Source organism: Bombina bombina, chromosome 7 (genome assembly GCF_027579735.1).
Source record: "Bombina bombina isolate aBomBom1 chromosome 7, aBomBom1.pri, whole genome shotgun sequence".
NCBI lineage: Eukaryota > Metazoa > Chordata > Amphibia > Anura > Bombinatoridae > Bombina > Bombina bombina.
In genome coordinates this window covers 576499899-576519208 of record NC_069505.1, presented here as the reverse complement: position 1 = coordinate 576519208, position 19310 = coordinate 576499899, and the positions used below count along the sequence as shown (strand labels likewise).

The window sequence follows — 19310 nt, the reverse complement described above, 5'->3', positions numbered from 1 at the left end:
CTCCATCCGGGCAAAGTCTTCATGCAAGCGGGGCAAGAAGAGGTCCTCCAATCCGGGCAAAGTCTTCCTCCAAGCAGCGCAGAAGAGGTCCTCTATCCGGCAGAAGTCTTCATCCAAGCGGCGTCTTCTATCTTCATCCATCCGGAGCGAAGCCATCTTCCACGGAGCCGACGCAGAGCCATCCTCTTCAACTGACGACTGAACGACGAATGACGGTTCCTTTAAATGACGTTATCCAAGATGGCGTTCCCTCGAATTCCAATTGGCTGATAGGATTCTATCAGCCAATCAGAATTAAGGTAGGAAAAATCGATTGGCTGATTCAATCAGCCAATCGGATTGAAGTTCAATCCGATTGGCTGATCCAATCAGCCAATCGGATTGAGCTCGCATTCTATTGGCTGATCACCCGGATTGGATGAAGAGTTCGGCCCGGCTGGGTGAAGACGGCTCAAGGTAGGGAGATCTTCAGGGGGTTAGTGTTAGGTTTTTTTAAGGGGGGGTTTGGGTGGGTTTTAGAGTAGGGGTATGTGGGTGGTGGGTTGTATGTTTGGGGGGGTTGTATTTTTTTTTACAGGTAAAAGAGCTGATTACTTTGGGGCAATGCCCCGCAAAAAGCCCTTTTAAGGGTTGGTAAAAGAGCTGATTACTTTGTAATTTAGGATAGGGTAGGGACTTTTATTATTTTTTTTATTTTTTTATTTTATTAGGGGGCTTAGATTAGGTGTAATTAGTTAAACTTCTTGTAAAAAAAATTTATTTTCTGTAATTTCGTGTTAGTTTATTTAATTGTATTTCATTGTAGGTAATTTTAGTTAATTTATTTAATGATAGTGTAGTATTAGGTTTAATTGTAACTTAAGTTAGGATTTATTTTACAGGTAATTTTGTAATTATTTTAGCTAGGTAGTTTATTAAATAGTTAATAACTATTTAATAACTATTGTACCCTAGTTAAAATAAATACAAAGTTGCCTGTAAAATAAAAATAAATCCTAAATAGCTACAATGTAATTATTAATTATATTGTAGCTATATTAGGGTTTATTTTACAGGTATTTAGTTTTAAATAGGAATAATTTAGTTAATAAGAGTAATTTTTATTTAGATTTATTTAAATAATATTTAAGTTAGGGGGGGTGTTAGGGTTAGGGTTAGGGTTAGACTTAGGTTTAGGGGCTAATAAGTTTAATATTAGTGGCGGCGGTTGTAGGGGGGCAGGATAGGGGTTAATAACTTTAATATAGGTGGCGGCGGTATAGGGGGGGCAGGATAGGGTTAATAAGTTTAAAGTAGGGGGGCGGGGTCCGGGGAGTGGCGGTTTAGGGGTTAAAAAATGTATTTTGTTGCGGCGGGGTCCGGGAGCGACAGGATAGGGGTTAATAAATGTATGTAGGTGGCAGCGGTATAGGAGGCAGCAGATTAAGGGTTAATAGGTATAATGTAGGTGGCTGGCGGGGTCCGGGAGCGGCAGTTTAGGGGTTAATATATTTATTATAGTTGTGGCTGGGTCCGGGAGCGGCGGGTTTAGGGGTTAATTAGTTTAATGTAGGTGGCGGCGGTGTAGGGGGGCAGATTAGGGGTGTTTAGACTCGGGGTACATGTTAGGGTGTTAGGTGCAGACATTTTCCATAGGAATCAATGGGATATCGGGCAGCAGCGAACATGAGCTTTCGCTGCTGTCAGACTCCCATTGATTTCTATGGGATCCGCCACCTCCAGGGCAGCGGATAGAAAACCAGGTACGCTGGGCCGGAAAAGTGCAGAGAGTACCTGCTAGGTATTTGATAATTTTCAAAAGTAGTCAGATTGTGCCGAACTTGCGTTCGGCACATCTGGAGTGGACATAAGAATCGATCTGTGTCGGACTGAGTCCGGTGGATCGTAGCTTACATCACTATATTCTACTTTTGCCGGTCTGTAGGGCTTCATAATAATGGCGAATCAGCCTCGCCACAAATACTCTGCGGATATTCCAGCGTATTTGCGGTTGACGGCTTGATAAATACAGGCCTTAGTCTTAGCTATGCATATTAAGATCATTAATTCTTCCTTGTAAGTGTTATTGTTTAAACCATATATCAGTTTAGTAACTCTCCTTTGAACAGTTTTTAGTTTTGTTTATCCTTCTGGGTATGCTGGGGCCACTGATCTGAACAGAAGATGAGATCTAACTCTAGTGATCTATAAATTACCTTTTCCTATACAAGAATGGAGACTGATACCCATCACTATATTTCTGTACTGTTGTCTCTAATTCTTTCTATCTCTAACCTTTACTCTTTATACTCTGTCTCTTACCTCCTGTTTCTCTATCTCTCTCTCCACAGAGGGAGGGGACCCAAGTCCTTGAGGAAAAGACATATATTGTGGATCCCAAGGGTGAGTTCAGCATAATGTTTGCAAAACTAACTGCATTGATAAATTATTACATCATCAGTTTCACTTGAATATTTTATAACAATTAACAGACCATCCTATAAGTTTATGTCAATGAAAAAGCTAAGAAAAATATTGGGTCAATAAAATGTGAGATGGACAGGTGATCGACAGAGTCGAGGTAAAGGCCCAAACTGTTAAAATTACTGTTAAAGGTACATAAGTGGAGTAAGGTAAATGTGGTTCAAAAATATGGCCTAGATTTGGAGTTTGGCTGGTAAAAGGCTGTTAACGCTCCGCGGGCTTTTTTCTGGCCGCACCATAAAATTAACTCTGGTATCGAGAGTTCAAACAAATGCTGCGTTAGGCTCCAAAAAAGGAGCGTAGAGCATTTTACCGCAAATGCAACTCTCGATACCAGAGTTGCTTACCGGACGCGGCAAGCCTCAAAAACGTGCTTCGTGCACGATTCCCCCATAGGAAACAATGGGACTGTTTTGAGCCTGAAAAAAAACCTAAACACCTGCAAAAAAAGCAGCGTTCAGCTCCTAACGCAGCCCCATTGTTTCCTATGGGGAAAACACTTCCTACGTCTGCACCTAACACTCTAACATGTACCCCGAGTCTAAACACCCCTAACCTTACACTATTAACCCCTAATCTGCCCGCCCCGCTATCGCTGACCCCTGCATATTTTTTTTAACCCCTAATCTGCCGCTCCGTAAACCCGCCGCAACACCTACGTTATCCCCTATGTACCCCCTAATCTGCTGCCCTACACATCGCCGACCCCTATATTATATTTATTAACCCCTAATCTGCCCCCCCTCAACGTCGCCGACACCTGCCTACACTTATTAACCCCCCTAATCTGCCGAGCGGACCTGAGCGCTACTATAATAAAGTTATTAACCCCCTAATCGCCTCACTAACCCTATCATAAATAGTATTAACCCCTAATCTGCCCTCCCTAACATCGCCGACACCTACCTTCAATTATTAACCCCCTAATCTGCCCGAGCGGAGCTCACCGCTATTCTAATAAATGCATTAACCCCTAAACGCTAAGTCTAACCCTAACACTAACACCCCCCTAACTTAAATATAATTTACATCTAACGAAATAAATTAACTCTTATTAAATAACTTATTCCTATTTAAAGCTAAATACTTACCTGCTAAAATAAATCCTAATATAGCTACAATATAAATTATAATACATTGTAGCTATTTTAGGATTAATATTTATTTTACAGGCAACTTTGTAATTATTTTAACCAGGTACAATAGCTATTAAATAGTTAAAGAACTATTTATAGTTACCTAGTTAAATAATAACAAATTTACCTGTAAAATAAATCCTAACCTAAGATATAATTAACCTAACACTACCCTATCAATAAAATAATTAAATAAACTACCTACAATTACCTACAATTAACCCTAACACTACACTATCAATAAATTATTTAAACACAATTGCTACAATAAATACCAATTAAAATAAACCTAGCTAAAGTACAAAAAATAAAAAAGAACTAAGTTACAAAAAATAAAAAAATAATTTACAAACATAAGAAAAATATTACAACAATTTTAAACTAATTACGCTACTCTAAGCCCCCTAATAAAATAACAAAGCCCCCCAAAATAAAAAAATCCCTACCCTATTCTAAATTAAAAAAGTTACAAGCTCTTTTACCTTACCAGCCCTGAACAGGGCCCTTTGCGGGGCATGCCCAAAGAATTTCAGCTCTTTTGCCTGTAAAGAATAAATACAATACCCCCCCCCCAACATTACAACCCACCACCCACATACCCCTAATCTAACCCAAAACCACCCTTAAATAAACCTAACAACTAAGCCTCTGAAGATCTTCCTACTTGTCTTCACCATACCAGGTTCACGATCCGTCCTGGCTCCAAATCTTCAACCAACCCAAGCGGGGGTTGGCGATCCATCATCCGGTGCTGAAGAGGTCCAGAAGAGGCTCCAAAGTCTTCCTCCTATCCGGCAAGAAGAGGACATCCGGACCGGCAAACATCTTCTCCAAGCGGCATCTTCGATCTTCTTCCATCCGGTGCGGAGCGGGTCCATCTTGAAGCAGGCGACGCGGATCCATCCTCTTCTTCCGTTGTCTCCCGACTAATGACGGTTCCTTTAAGGGACGTCATCCAAGATGGCGTCCCTCGAATTCCGATTGGCTGATAGGATTCTATCAGCCAATCGGAATTAAGGTAGGAATTTTCTGATTGGCTGATGGAATCAGCCAATCAGAATCAAGTTCAATCCGATTGGCTGATCCAATCAGCCAATCAGATTGAGCTCGCATTCTATTGGCTGTTCCGATCAGCCAATAGAATGCGAGCTCAATCTGATTGGCTGATTGGATCAGCCAATCGGATTGAACTTGATTCTGATTGGCTGATTCCATCACCCAATCAGAAAATTCCTACCTTAATTCCGATTGGCTGATAGAATCCTATCAGCCAATCGGAATTCGAGGGACGCCATCTTGGATGACGTCCCTTAAAGGAACCGTCATTAGTCGGGAGACAACGGAAGAAGAGGATGGATCCGCGTCGCCTGCTTCAAGATGGACCCGCTCCGCACCGGATGGAAGAAGATCGAAGATGCCGCTTGGAGAAGATGTTTGCCGGTCCGGATGTCCTCTTCTTGCCGGATAGGAGGAAGACTTTGGAGCCTCTTCTGGACCTCTTCAGCACCGGATGATGGATCGCCAACCCCCGCTTGGGTTGGTTGAAGATGTTGGAGCCAGGACGGATCGGTGAACCTGGTATGGTGAAGACAAGGTAGGAAGATCTTCAGGGGCTTAGTGTTAGGTTTATTTAAGGGGGGTTTGGGTTAGATTAGGGGTATGTGGGTGGTGGGTTGTAATGTTGGGGGGGGTATTGTATTTATTCTTTTACAGGCAAAAGAGCTGAAATTCTTGGGGCATGCCCCCGCAAAGGGCCCTGTTCAGGGCTGGTAAGGTAAAAAGAGCTTGTAACTTTTTTAATTTAGAATAGGGTAGGGAATTTTTTATTTTTGGGGGGCTTTGTTATTTTATTAGGGGGCTTAGAGTAGGTGTAATTAGTTTAAAATTGTTGTAATATTTTTCTTATGTTTGTAAATATTTTTTTATTTTTTGTAACTAGTTCTTTTTTATTTTTTGTACTTTAGCTAGTTTATTTAATTGTATTTATTTGTAGCAATGTGTTTAATTAATTTATTGATATGTGTAGTGTTAGGTTAATTGTAGGTAATTGTAGGTAGTTTATTTAATTATTTTATTGATAGTATAGTGTTAGGTTTAATTATATCTTAGGTTAGGATTTAGTTTACAGGTTAAATTTGTTATTATTTTAAACTAGGTAACTATTAAATAGTTCTTAACTATTTAATAAGCTATTGTACCTAGTTAAAATAAATACCAAGTTGCCTGTAAAATAAATATTAATCCTAAAATAGCTACAATGTAATTATAATTTATATTGTAGCTATATTAGGATTTATTTTTCAGGTAAGTTATTAGCTTTAAATAGGAATCATTTTATTTAATAAGAGTTAATTTATTTGTTAGATGTAAAATTATATTTTAAGTTACGGGGGGTGTTAGGGTTAGACTTAGCTTAGGGGTTAATCAATTTATTAGAATAGCGTGAGCTCCGGTCGTCAGATTAGGGGTTAATATTGAAGTTAGGTGTCGGCGATGTTAGGGAGGGCAGATTAGGGGGTTAATACTATTTATGATAGGGTTAGTGAGGCGGATTAGGGGTTAATAACTTTATTATAGTAGCGGTGCGGTCCGCTCGGCAGATTAGGGTTAATAAGTGTAGGCAGGTGTCGGCGACGTTGAGGGGGGCAAATTAGGGGTTAATAAATTTAATATAGGGGTCGGCGTGTTAGGGTAGCAGATTAGGGGTACATAGGGATAACAGGGAGTTGCAGACAGTAAGTCTTACATTAATAATGGTAAAGCTACATAAAACAGATCTATTTCATGCAACTGTTAGCTGGCTGCACATTTCCTTAGAGATTAACCTGAATTTAAGTTTTAAGTTTTGTTATAATATACATAAAAGTTGAATCGGTTTAACATATTGTTGTTGCCGCCAGGACATTAGAGATGTTGAAATTATTTTTATATAGCAAAAGCTTGATGTGGTTAAATTGTTTATAAAGGAACCAGAGCTCACCCCGGGGAGTTGCAGACCAGTAAGTTCTTATATTACATTGGTAAAGCTACTAAAACAGATCTATTTTATGCAACTGTCTAGCTGGTTGCAGATTTCCTCAGAGATTGAAACAGATATCAAGTTTTAAGTGTATTTAATATACTAAAAGTGGATCGGTTATCTATAATGTTGATACCCCAGGACATAAAGGATGTTGGAATTCATTTTCATATAGCAAAAGCTGTTGTGGTTAATTTTGTTTAAAAAGGGAACCAGAGCTCACCCAGGTAATTTCGGTCCAGTAAGTTCTTACATTAATAATAAAGCTACTAGAAAAGGTTGTATGTTATTATACTTTAAAAATAAGCATCAAAATAAGTAGTTTTAAATCCCTGTACTTCATTCTTATATTTCTTACAGACCCGGCTAGAAGTATCATAACCATTGATGATGATTTACCTTCATAATTTGATCCCTGATGAAGATTTCCACTCCAGTGATTAGAATGACTGGTAAGTGAGGGCACCACTACATATATACTGTAATTAATGAATATATAATATATATATATATATATCAATATATATATTTATATATTATTAAATGTAGTAAAGCAAATAGCGTCAGCACTTATTGGTAAAAGAATTCCATTTTATTGAGGGTAACAAACAAGAGTAAAAAACAGCGACGTTTCGAGTCAACACAGACCCTTAGTGCATGACTAAGGGTCTGTGTTGACTCGAAACGTCGCTGTTTTTACCTTTGTTTGTTACCTCAATAAAATGGAATTCTTTTACCAATAAGTGCTGACGCTATTTGCTTTACTACATTTATATATGTGGCTGGCAGACCCCACTCAGCGTACGTGCACTACTCTAACATTGAAAAATATGCTGAAAAATGCTGAAATAATAGCATGAAGAAAGGTGCTGGACTTACCTGTTGAAGTTATATATATAATATATTATATATATATATACCTTCTCTGTTACCCATCTCCCAGCATTCACATTTTTACATTGCAATTCCACTTATGTCTTTTTTTTAATCAATATCTTTGATTCATTACAGTGGATAGTCCATTAAACACTATTAACAACAGCTTGGGTGCAGAAGGAATCAGTAACCTAATCCGTGTCCCATCTGGTTGTGCTGAACAAACTATGATTCGAACAGCTCCAGGAGTCTATGCTTTGCGGTATCTTGACCATACAGAGAAGTGGATCATGCTTCCACCAGAACGGAAAGACGAAGGAATGGAGAATATGAAACAGGGTAAAAATATATTATAAAGGCAGCAATATAATAAAGGATTAAAATGCTGGCAATGATCTACCCATTGCTAACTAGTATACATTTAAATAGTGGTTCACAACAGTGTTGCACAACTAGAGAGCAAGGAGGGAAACAAGCAAATCTCATTCGCCTAGATTTAGAGTTTGGCGTTAGTCGTCAAAAGCAGCGTTAAGGGGTCCCTAACGCTGCTTTTAACCCACCCGCTGGTATTTAGAGTTGGCCAGGTAAAGGTGTTCCGCTCACTTCAATCCGCGACTTTTCCATACCGCAGATCCCCTTACGTCAATTGCGTATCCTATCTTTTTAATGGGATCTGCCTAACGCTGGTATTTAGAGTCTTGGGATGAATGTGAGCGGTACAACCCTCTACCGACAAGACTCCTAACGCCTAGGAAAAAGGCTGTAGTTAAGAGCTTTATGGGCTAACGCCGGTATATAACGCTCTTAACTACAGTTCTCTAAAGTACACTAAAACCCATAAACTACCTAAGTCCCCTAAACCGAGGCCCCCCACATCGCCGCCACTATTATAAACTTTTTTAACCCCTAGATCTGCCGACACGCACATCGCTGCGCACCTACATTATCCCTATGAACCCTAATCTATCCTAATGAGTTAGTGGTAGTAGTGAGTTAGTGGTAGTGTGAGTTAGTGGTAGCGTGAGTTAGTAAGAGAGTGGTAGTGAGCGACAGTTGTTTGGGTGAGTGTGCGAGTGCTTTTTCTGTATACGTAACATATTTACACGCAAACACATTCAATACATACATACAGTTATCAATAACACTACATACGCACTCCATACCCCATCCCCTCTCATACTACCCTCCATACCCCATTCCCTGTAGTCCCCATTCCCTTTCATCCCATTCCCCTGGTAATCCCATACCCGATTCCCTGTAAATCTCATACCCCAATTCCCTCTAATCCCATCCATCCCATCACTAGTTACATTTAGTTTACATATCCTCCTTTTAGTCTTCTTATACATTTTGGTTTGTTAAATACTCCTTACCCTCTTTTAATTTATATCCCTTTCACCACTTTGAGCACTTTTTGGTCTTTTTATTTATTTAGTTTGACCCCTTTTCATTTGGGCACAGTCACTTTTTGTTGGAGTAGTTAGGGCTCAGTTTAGGAAGAGATGGAAGAGGAGGGGCAGGCAGGAGATTAGTCAGGGGGAGAGGGAGAGGGGGGGAGGAGAGGGAGGGGGGGGGAGAGGAACAGGACAGGAAGGGGGGCACGAAGCGGGGGAGGAAGCGGTGGCTGGGCCCAGTGGCAAGACAGAGTAGGGCTTCACAGTCCGGGAAAACAGTGGGCACCATCACAGGGGAAGGTCAAGCCGACTAGGAGGCGAGGTATACTATGGAGGAGAAGGAGGCCCTCATAGAGGCGTATATGGACAGGTATAGGAGGCTGCAAGCTCAGAAGGCCACCCCGAGTGACAAGAGGAAGCTCTGGCGGGAGATAATGGATGCAGTGAATGCAGTGGGGGGCCATAACAGAGATATGGACTCGATTAAACATCGCTACCGGACTGCAAGATGGAGCTGAAAAGAAAATAACCAGGGAGTACCAACATGCACTGGGACCGGTGGCGGTCCTCACCAATGAACGTGGAGTATTCCCGATGGAGGAATTGTTGTGTCCCAAGCATCTCCGAGGTTGCCATAGTCTGGATCGGAGGATTCCTGATACCGGGAACCTGCCACTCTCATCTGACGGTAAGCTCATTTAAGAATCTATTAACATCCTAAATAAATAATGTATTTAAGGATATGGTTAATGCTATTACGCTGTTTAACACATTATTACGTAAACGCATTCACAATTACCTTGCGATTACATTACTATCTAGGCTACAGGTGTTGCATTTAAACAGACTGAAAACAAACGCAAAAACATTCAGATTGACCAGATAGTATCACAAACACAGTTTGGAAAATGCGAAAATCGTCTCTATTGATTGTTAGATTTCAAAGTGGATTAATGAAGGCTGCATTTTATAATTCTATTGTAAGCAAAAGCATTTACATCTTTATTTGGAAATATGCTAATGTATACATTTCTTTCTTTTTGAAATATACAGAGTCTGGGGAGGAGGCAGCACAGCAACTACAGGCTCCTCCTTTGCTCAGGTATGAGAGTGGTGGGGATGAATCGCCACCTCGGAGAGAAATGGAAGAGGCCCCCCCTGCACAAGAAGAAGAGGCCCCCCCTCAAGCAGAAGAAGAGCCCCTCAAGCACCAGCAGGCCACCGTGCACCAGCAGGCCGCCGTGCACAACAGGAGGAGATAGCCGAGGTGCAGGTGTTGCTAGATTTCATAGAGCAGATGCGTGCCTCCCGGAGGGAAAATATTCAAACTCCGAAGTGAGATGACAGAAGATCTTCGTGCCATTCGAGAAGGACAAAGAGAAATTATACAGGTCCTATAGAGGAGTTGAACAAGGACAAAACCGGATTGTGCATATTCTAGAAGATATGTTTAATTTCTTCCGGGAGGCGCATGCTGGGCCATCTGCTGCTGGGCCATCTGCTGCTGGGCCCCTCTGCTGCTGGGCCCTCTGCTGCTGGGCCCTCTGCTGCTGGGCCATCTGCTGCTGAGCCATCTGCTGCTGAGCCATCTCATCTTGGTACTCCTCCATCTCCTCCTCAGCTTGGTCATCCCAGTACTCCTCCTTCCCCTCTTCCCACAACATCTCCGATGAGAACTCGTCGGAGGGGGGCAGTGTGCGCCCCCCCAGAATCTCAGTCTTGTGGGAAGAGGGAAGGAAGAGGAAGTAAGATTTTTTTAGATATATTTTTTGTTTTGTATTTATTTAATGTGTAATGGATAGGTATGTGATGATGTGGTTTTCATACACTTGTGGACCACACTCTGTATATATCTGCTTCTATTGGGACCGGGTCCATGGAGGCAGATTGTTTGCAGAGTGTGGGTTATAAGTGTGTGGACACCACATCATCACATACCTATCCTTGTTCATGATATTGATTGGTGTTCTGTGATGTCATGTCTAAACTGTTTCCCTAATCTCAAACAAATGACCATTACAATTATACATAATGGCATATTACTGTTTGAATGCCAATAACTCAGCTTAAAGGGACAGTCAGAACATTATTGTTTACAAAGAAAACACTGTATTACGCATTATCAAGTTTGAAACAAAAACATGGAGAAATACACGCCGGTGACTTATGTGATTACCCTTGTATCTATGCCTCTGAAAAATGACCACTTATTTATGTTATTTTTGACAGAACAACATTTTAGACAATCAATGATCAATCCAGGGTAAATATGATGTATGAGCTCAAGGTTTTCTATATGAAAATGCTATCAAAATGCCCTCTAGTGGTCAAAATGCATTCCGATTCGATGCACTCTTCAAGCTCTAAGAAATGAGCACATGAACCTCCTAGGTTTAGCTAGCAACTAAGAATAACAAGAGAACTATGATAAATTGTTGACAAACGTTTGAGATAATTTTTAAAAAAAATGCATTTTTCATCATTAAAATCATTATTGGTTTTCAAGACTGTCCCTTTAAAAAAGACATATGCTAACATATACTAATCTTTTGTGATTGTTGGTATATCTACATGTACTGTTCAAACAAGAAATATTGGAATAGGATTTCTATTGACGTGTTAAATAAAGTCTATTTTCTTAAAGAGACATTATTGTGTTTGAATTATTTTAGAAAGACATTTTATTTACAAGGGATATGGTTTCAAGTCCTTTTATGAGTGAATAAACAAATATATGCTCACACTAATATATTTGGAGATTAACCAATGTGGAACTCATACATGACACAATACTCAACATTTACATTAAAGGGACAGTATACAATCTTTTTCAGAGAACTGCATGTAATAGACACTACTAGAAACAACAAGATGACCACAGACTGATATCAAAATCCATAAGAAAAAGGTTTAAACACTTTCTTAGAAAATCTGTTTAGCTATATTGAAAAGATAGCTGGAAAGCCCATTCCAAGTGGAAAATAAGACAATACCCCTTCATTTGCATATGAAAAAACCCTTTACACAAACAGGAGCAAGCTGGAGAACGTAGCTGATGGTACTCACATCAAACTTTGAGGCTTTGCGAGGAGTCAGAAAAGCACTGCTATGTTATTTAAACATAAGCAAAACTAGACATTGATTAAGAAACAAAAGGACTATATAAATAGATTGGAAAAACATATGTGTTTTAAAAATGAGTGTATAATGACCCTTTCATAAAATAATACCACGACATAACCTCTAGAAGAAGTAGGCATCTCATATATTTAGCATATGATAAAGATAAATGCATATTGATTACTTGATTCAAATACAATAGCGCATATTTCGGAATTCGATATGTTGAAAATTAAACACAACACAGTCATTATTCATAAAAAGGAACATATTGTTGACAAACAAGATGGACTATATTCATGGATTTGCACTTGCCTCAAAATATCTTATGCAGGAAAACATTTTGCTTTCATTCGTTTATTCAACCAGACAGCCATCAAAAGAGAATGTTGTGTTCTTTATCAGCTATGGGTCAACAATGTACATGATTCACACAATCCATACTCGCCATGGTTTTAAACTTGGCTTCTCATTCACAAACGTGGGTTACGTGCATATTCAAATATTGCGGGACTACGTAATCCAATCAGACGGTTTTTACACCTTGGCATGTAACGTCTTAACATGGCGCATCCTTGATCGCGTAAAAACGTCATCCAATAAAAGGCGCATCCTTGATCGCGTAAAAACGCCATCCAATAAAAGGCAGCATCCTTGATCGCGTAAAAACGCCATCTAATAAAAGGCGCATCCTTGATCGCGCAAAAACACCATCCAATAAAAGGCGCATCCTTGATCGTGTAAAAACGTCAGCCAATACAAGGCGCATCCTTGATTGCGTAAAAACGCCATCCAATAAAAGGCGCATCCTTGATCGCGCAAAAACACCATCCAATAAAAGGCGCATCCTTGATCGTGTAAAAACGTCAGCCAATACAAGGACTCATTGGACAGCCTGGCAGGTGACGTCTTAAGCAACATGGCGCATCCGAGATCAAGTAAAAACGTCAGCCAATACAAGGACTCATTTGATCGCTTGGCATATCAATAAGAAATGTATTTATATTTTAGAAACTAGTATGTGTCTATATTGCTAGCTATGAATGTCACGCTAGATAACGTAATACTGTGATATATGAAATAGAATCCATTATTGAAAATAAGGAGATATTTCAGTAGAAGCAGAGGATTATTAACTAAACTATTTAGCAAGCAGCATGGTTTAAATAGACATGAAAACAACATTTTAGGTTACACGATTATGTACGACATTGCAATTTGAAATACATTGTAACAATAAATGCAAATCTTTGGATTATTGTGTTTCATGTCCCTTTAACTGAGAATTAATGCTAGGAGATGCATTCTGAAAATAGGGATGTGTTATATATTATTTGTTAAAGGGACAGTCAACACCAGAAATTTTGTTGTTTAAAAATAAAGCTAATCCCTTTATTACACATTCCCCATTTTTGAACAACCAACACAGTTATATATTAATATACTTTTTACTTCTGTTATTATCTTGTATCTAAGCTTCTGCTGACTGCCCCCTTATTTCAGTTCTTTTGACAGACATGCAGTTTAGCCATCACTGCTCACTCCTAGGTCACTTTACGTGAGCTCAATGTTATCTATATGAAACATGTGAACTAATGCCTTATAGTAGTCAAAATGTATTCAGATTAGAGGAAGTCTTCAAGGTCGAAGAAATTAGCATATGAACCTCCTAGTTTTAGCTTTCAACTAAGAATACCAAGAGAACAAAGCAACATTGTTGATAAAAGTAAATTAGGAAGTTGGTTAAAATCGCATGCCCTATTTAAATCATGAATCATTTTTTGGGACTTGACTGTCCCTTTAACTATAGCTATGGTGTCCATCTTTACCATTTAAAAGGTTACACATGATAAATACATATGTCATTGATGTTTTCAGATAAGTTTATATTGTTTTTGGAATAACAATAATGACACATGTATTGATCAAACGGTGTCCCTTATTCAAGTTGAAATATGGTCAGCCTACCTATAGCCATATATCGGAGGATAATTAAAGTGAAAAAATATTAATAGAAAGATATTAATCATCTAAAATATGCGCATTACACATAGTGATTGATTTGGTTACACTACTACATTTATATATAATTGAAATTGGAATACATGTGCTGTCAACATTCAAATAAGTCTTTTTAAAATAAGATTATATGTCCCTTGTTCATGTAAAAAGGACAAAAAACGCATTGAAATGCCGATCCATTCCTTAACAATTGTGGTCAGCATCACTTAAAGGGACATGAAATACAAAAAAATCAGTTTCAGGATTCCCATAGAGGATACTATTTACAGAAAAAATACAACTTCACAGAGATTATCTCATTCTATCAATCATGGGATCATTTGTTAAAGGTGCATCAATTCACGAATAGTTTACAAATGAACACATGGATGTGAAATTAAAAATATACATATATATATTATATATATATATATATATATATATATATATACAAACAGCAAGATATATATAGAGAGATATAGAAATTCATTCCTATGCTAATCATAATCTCGCAAAGATAAAGCTTTAGGAAAAGTATATGAAGAAAATGAGTCTAATTAAATTGGAGATGTAAATATTAAAGTCATTTACAATTGTATTAGATCTATGATTCCGGAAAGACCATTATTTGGTTTCAGGTCCCTTTAAGGATTAACCACATAAACTATAGATTTCAATCAATGACATGAATAAAGAGGACAAAGAATCGTGGAATGACATGTATTTTATTATTATGTCATAAAACATAAACAACGTTGACAAAAAACATGTTGAAACATCTGTAAAATTGCAGACATTTGACAAGGTAAAAGAGTGCATCACAGTCCTTGGAGGGAGTTGGCAAGGGCCAACACAGCCCCATTGGAGCCATTTGACAAGGTAAAAGAGTGCATCACAGTCCTTGGAGGGAGTTGGGCAAGGGCCAACACAGCACCATTGGAGCCATTTGACAAGGTAAAAGAGTGCATCACAGTCCTTGGAGGGAGTTGGCAAGGGCCAACACAGCCCCATTGGAGCCATTTGACAAGGTAAAAGAGTGCATCACAGTCCTTGGAGGGAGTTGGCAAGGGCAAACACAGCACCATTGGATCCATTTGACAAGGTAAAAGAGTGCATCACAGTCCTTGGAAGGAGTTGGCAAGGGCCAACACAGACCCATTGGAGCCATTTGACAAGGTAAAAGAGTGCATCACAGTCCTTGGAGGGAGTTGACAAGGGCCAACACAACCCCATTGGAGCCATTTGACAAGGTAAAAGAGTGCATCACAGTCCTTGGAGGGAGTTGGCAAGGGCCAACACAGCCCCATTGGAGCCATTTGACAAGGTAAAAGAGTGCAACAGGCACAACAAAAAAAACATAAACCAAAGGCCAAATGGCAACAATATAAAACAAAACAGTAACATGTGGATGGAAGAATCTTAAGTGCGACCTTGGAGCATCTCCAGATCCTCCACTTACTGGGCATCACCTTCATTGTCCTCTTCATGCACTGCTCCAGATTCAGGCATTGACTCTAAATGCCTTATACGGAGAAGAGTCAAACGCTGAACCTGGAGCAGGGTATGAATGGTGTCATGCATCCTTCCCAGGAACAGCGAGTTTCCTCAACATGGCCCTGCCTCTATGAGCGATAGACTTTTGAGCATGAGCCATGTTGAGTCACAACCTAAAAGAAAGAAATATAAGAATATTAATGATAATTCCACAACCTAATATAAATAGATCAAATATACATTGGAATAAGAAAGAGAAATCATTCTTACAATCAAATATTCAATATTGATTATTTACACATGAAATATGTTCTTCAGACATAAACCATTAAAGGGGACAGTTACTCAAAAATGTTCTCTCCTTTAATTTGTTTACGATGATCCACTTTTCCAGCTTGAGTGTATTAATATGTTAAAAATTATTTCCATTGTCCATACATTGTAAATTTAAATCGTTTATTTATCCTGTGGTATCCACACCTATCCTTAAAGCTTTTGGCCTTGAGGCCAAGCTGTTTAAACACAGCAAGCAGAAGAAATTACTCTCCCAGTGGTTTAGAGAAGAGATAAGGTAAGAAAAAGTTATATTTCTATTGTTCTATCCAAGTAGTGGTGATTGGTATATGGAGTGAGATGATATTAAAGGGACACTGAACCCAAATATTTTCTTTCGTGATTCAGATAGACCATGAAAATTTGTAAAACAATTTAATTTACTCCTATTATCAAATCTAATTCATTCTCTTGGTATCTTTATTTTAAATGCAATAATGTAATTTTATATTTTGGACCATTTTTGGTGATCAACCTTGGTTGTCCCTGCTAATTGGTGGATAAATTAATCCACTAATAAAAAAAAAATCATTCCAGAGTTCACAATATTTAAAAATTAGATGCCTTTCAACATAAAAATAAAGATAGCAAGAGAACGCTGAAAAATTGATGAGGAGTAAATTATCAAGTGATTAACATTGCATGCTCTATTTGAATCACACAAAAAATATTTTGGGTTCAGTGTCACTTTAAATATGTTATAATGTTGATTTAGAATGATACTTACAGCTGTGCCTGGGAAGGACGATCTGACACCTAGCACAATGAAGGTTGGGATAGGGGGGAGGGATGGGATTGGGCTGGCGAGGGCTTGGATTGGGCTGGCGAGGGCTTGGGTGCCACTCTGGGGGGAGCCCATACAGCTGGGGATTCATGGGCCTGGTGAGTTGGGGGACTGGGCAGGGTTGGGGAACTGTACTGGCCAAAATTAGGCGGAGAGCGGCGAACAGGGAAATTTTTTGGAACGACAGGCCTGTAGGAATGGGAAGGGCCAGGAGGGTCTCATGTCTGGGCAGGGGCCTGGGCAGGGGCCTGGGCAGGGGCTTCTACAAGGGGAGGGGCCTGAGCAGGGGCTTCTACAAGGGGAGGGGCAGGGGGCATCTACAAGGGGAGGGGGCCTGGGCAGGGGTGGGAAAATGATGCCCAGAAGTGGAGTGTCCATCTGAAATATATAATAAAATATATATTAACATCTCATACATCAGGAAATCAAAGCAAGGCATTTCAACATGATTATGTTTTATATATACTTAGAAGTGGTTTTGAATTTATAAACAATGATGACATAAGGATATGGTATGCATATAGGCACTCAGATGAATAGCAAGGAGTGTCTGTCCAATAAGAAGATGATTATTGTGGTTTGTCATGGAATGTGCATGTGACATCATGATGTCATTAATTACAAATCAGACATAAATGAAATTATAATACAAGCATATGTTCATGCTGCATGATATTGAAAGGGGGACAGTAGTGTATTCTAAAAGAAAAGGAATAATCCTTTTTCAAGTGCCAAAGCTGTAGACTTTGATTTTCTTCATGAGAATGTTTACAAACAATAATACATGTTGGATACATGTTAGATAGCTTTCACATACCATCAGACTCCATGGCCCGCCTCTTCCTCCTCCGTCCCACATGTTACATCAATATCTGTAAAACATAACATGTTGTGTACACGTTAATATCAGATATTATAACATATGTTACTGTTGCTCCAAGACACACATCAATGTTGCATTAAAGATATACTGAGCCAAAGTTATGAATTACATCATTTTGATGGAGCATACAAATGACATTAGATTTGTTATTCTCAATGAGTAAGAATTTCATTTTAGTGTTTGGATATCATATAAATTCACAAAAGAAGAGTACATGGAACATTTGAGAGTTCTCATGTGTGTATCACTTCATGATTGTTGTCCAAATTTATAATAAAAACAAATATATGTTATCCATCTTCTGAAGAACAAAGGTGTAGACTAAGAAGCTTTGAGATCTTAATCTTTCAATATTAAAATAAAATCTATATATAATCATAGGACTAATTCATCAGAATCATGATCATAATATAGATTACAAATACACCTTCAATGACATATGAATCAGTCAATGGACTTACCAGAATGCTTTGAAGGCATCTCATCGTCGGTGCTGGATCCCCCTGGGCTCCCCAAAACAACTATAGCTATGAATGATATAGATATCTATTAGTGAACACAGTTTGGACATCACTAAATCACCTCATTATCGATTTTTCAGAATAATATACTTAGAAATGAGAACAATAGAGCACTAATCTGAAGAATAAATGCATAAGTGAATCAAGGTTATTCTGAATAAAAAGATGTCTTTAACATATGTTTAATTTCTGACTATATTAGACAGACAATTCATCTCATATGATTCTATTGCATATCTAAATATACCCATTGATCAATATTTTTAAAAGAATACACACAAACAACATTTGGAATAACAACTGTTGACAAATCGAACCCAAGCCATGTGTCACATCAATCCATTTGTGCAATGTACAGTAATCTTGTTTAGGACACAACACATATTGATCACAATGCAAAACAGAAATTATTCATCAAAATATGTAATCATGGTGCTGTTAGAGTATGCTTATATCTATAAAGTAAGTCCAAGAGTGAATATGTGATATAGATATCAATATTGTTTCATCCAAACAATATAAGGATGAATGAATCTATTGATTATTAAAGGGACACTGACCTCAATTTTGTAAAAACATTGATTTAAAACGAAAAGGAAAATATTTTTGAATTTTACATTTACTCCTATTCTAAATTTGTCTTTGTTTTTATTTTTTTTATTTTTTTAATGCAGTTAAGCAATTGTTTGGTTCATTAAATATTGCTCGTTGAAGGTATCCAACAATCAGCAAGAACAACCCAGGTTGGTCACCAAAAATGGACCTGCATCTAAAATTACATTCTTGCTTTTCAAATTAAGATACCAAGAGAATGTTGAAAATATGATTATAGGAGTAAATAATAAAGTTGATTAACATTGCATGCTCTATGTGAATGACAACAGAAATAATATGTGGTCAGTGTCCCTTTAATATTTAAATATCTTAATTTGACAATTTTGCTGTTAATGAATTGTCGACTCCATATGTTGATGTAATGAATGGTATTGAGCATGCAATAACAATAAAATATGTAATTTAAGGATATCATCAAGATTCTTTAATTATCCTCTCTTAAAGGGACATGAAGCTCAAAATGTGTAATTGGATTAATTTGAAAATAAAATCCAGCCTGTGATTTTTAAACATTTGTTAAAATCACGTGTCTAAATCCGTAAATTTAAAATTTGGTTTTCATGTCCCTTAAATGATAACAACCCAAAAACGTATGTAATGTATATTTTTAAAATAGAAACATATGCAAAAATGTGTGATTGTTGTCAAAATATATCCAAAAAATGACAAGC

At 38.2% G+C, this 19310-nt stretch overlaps 1 protein-coding gene across 1 annotated transcript in view; it reads left to right on the top strand.

The window, feature by feature from the left end:
* LOC128667103 (complement C4-like) overlaps positions 1-19310 on the top strand; it is a 236879-nt gene that overhangs the window by 124081 nt on the left and 93488 nt on the right. The window contains 5 exon segments of the mRNA XM_053721997.1: positions 2331-2382; positions 6979-7022; positions 7024-7054; positions 7485-7499; positions 7630-7833. Of these exon segments, the coding sequence (XP_053577972.1) occupies positions 2331-2382; positions 6979-7022; positions 7024-7054; positions 7485-7499; positions 7630-7833 (346 nt within the window).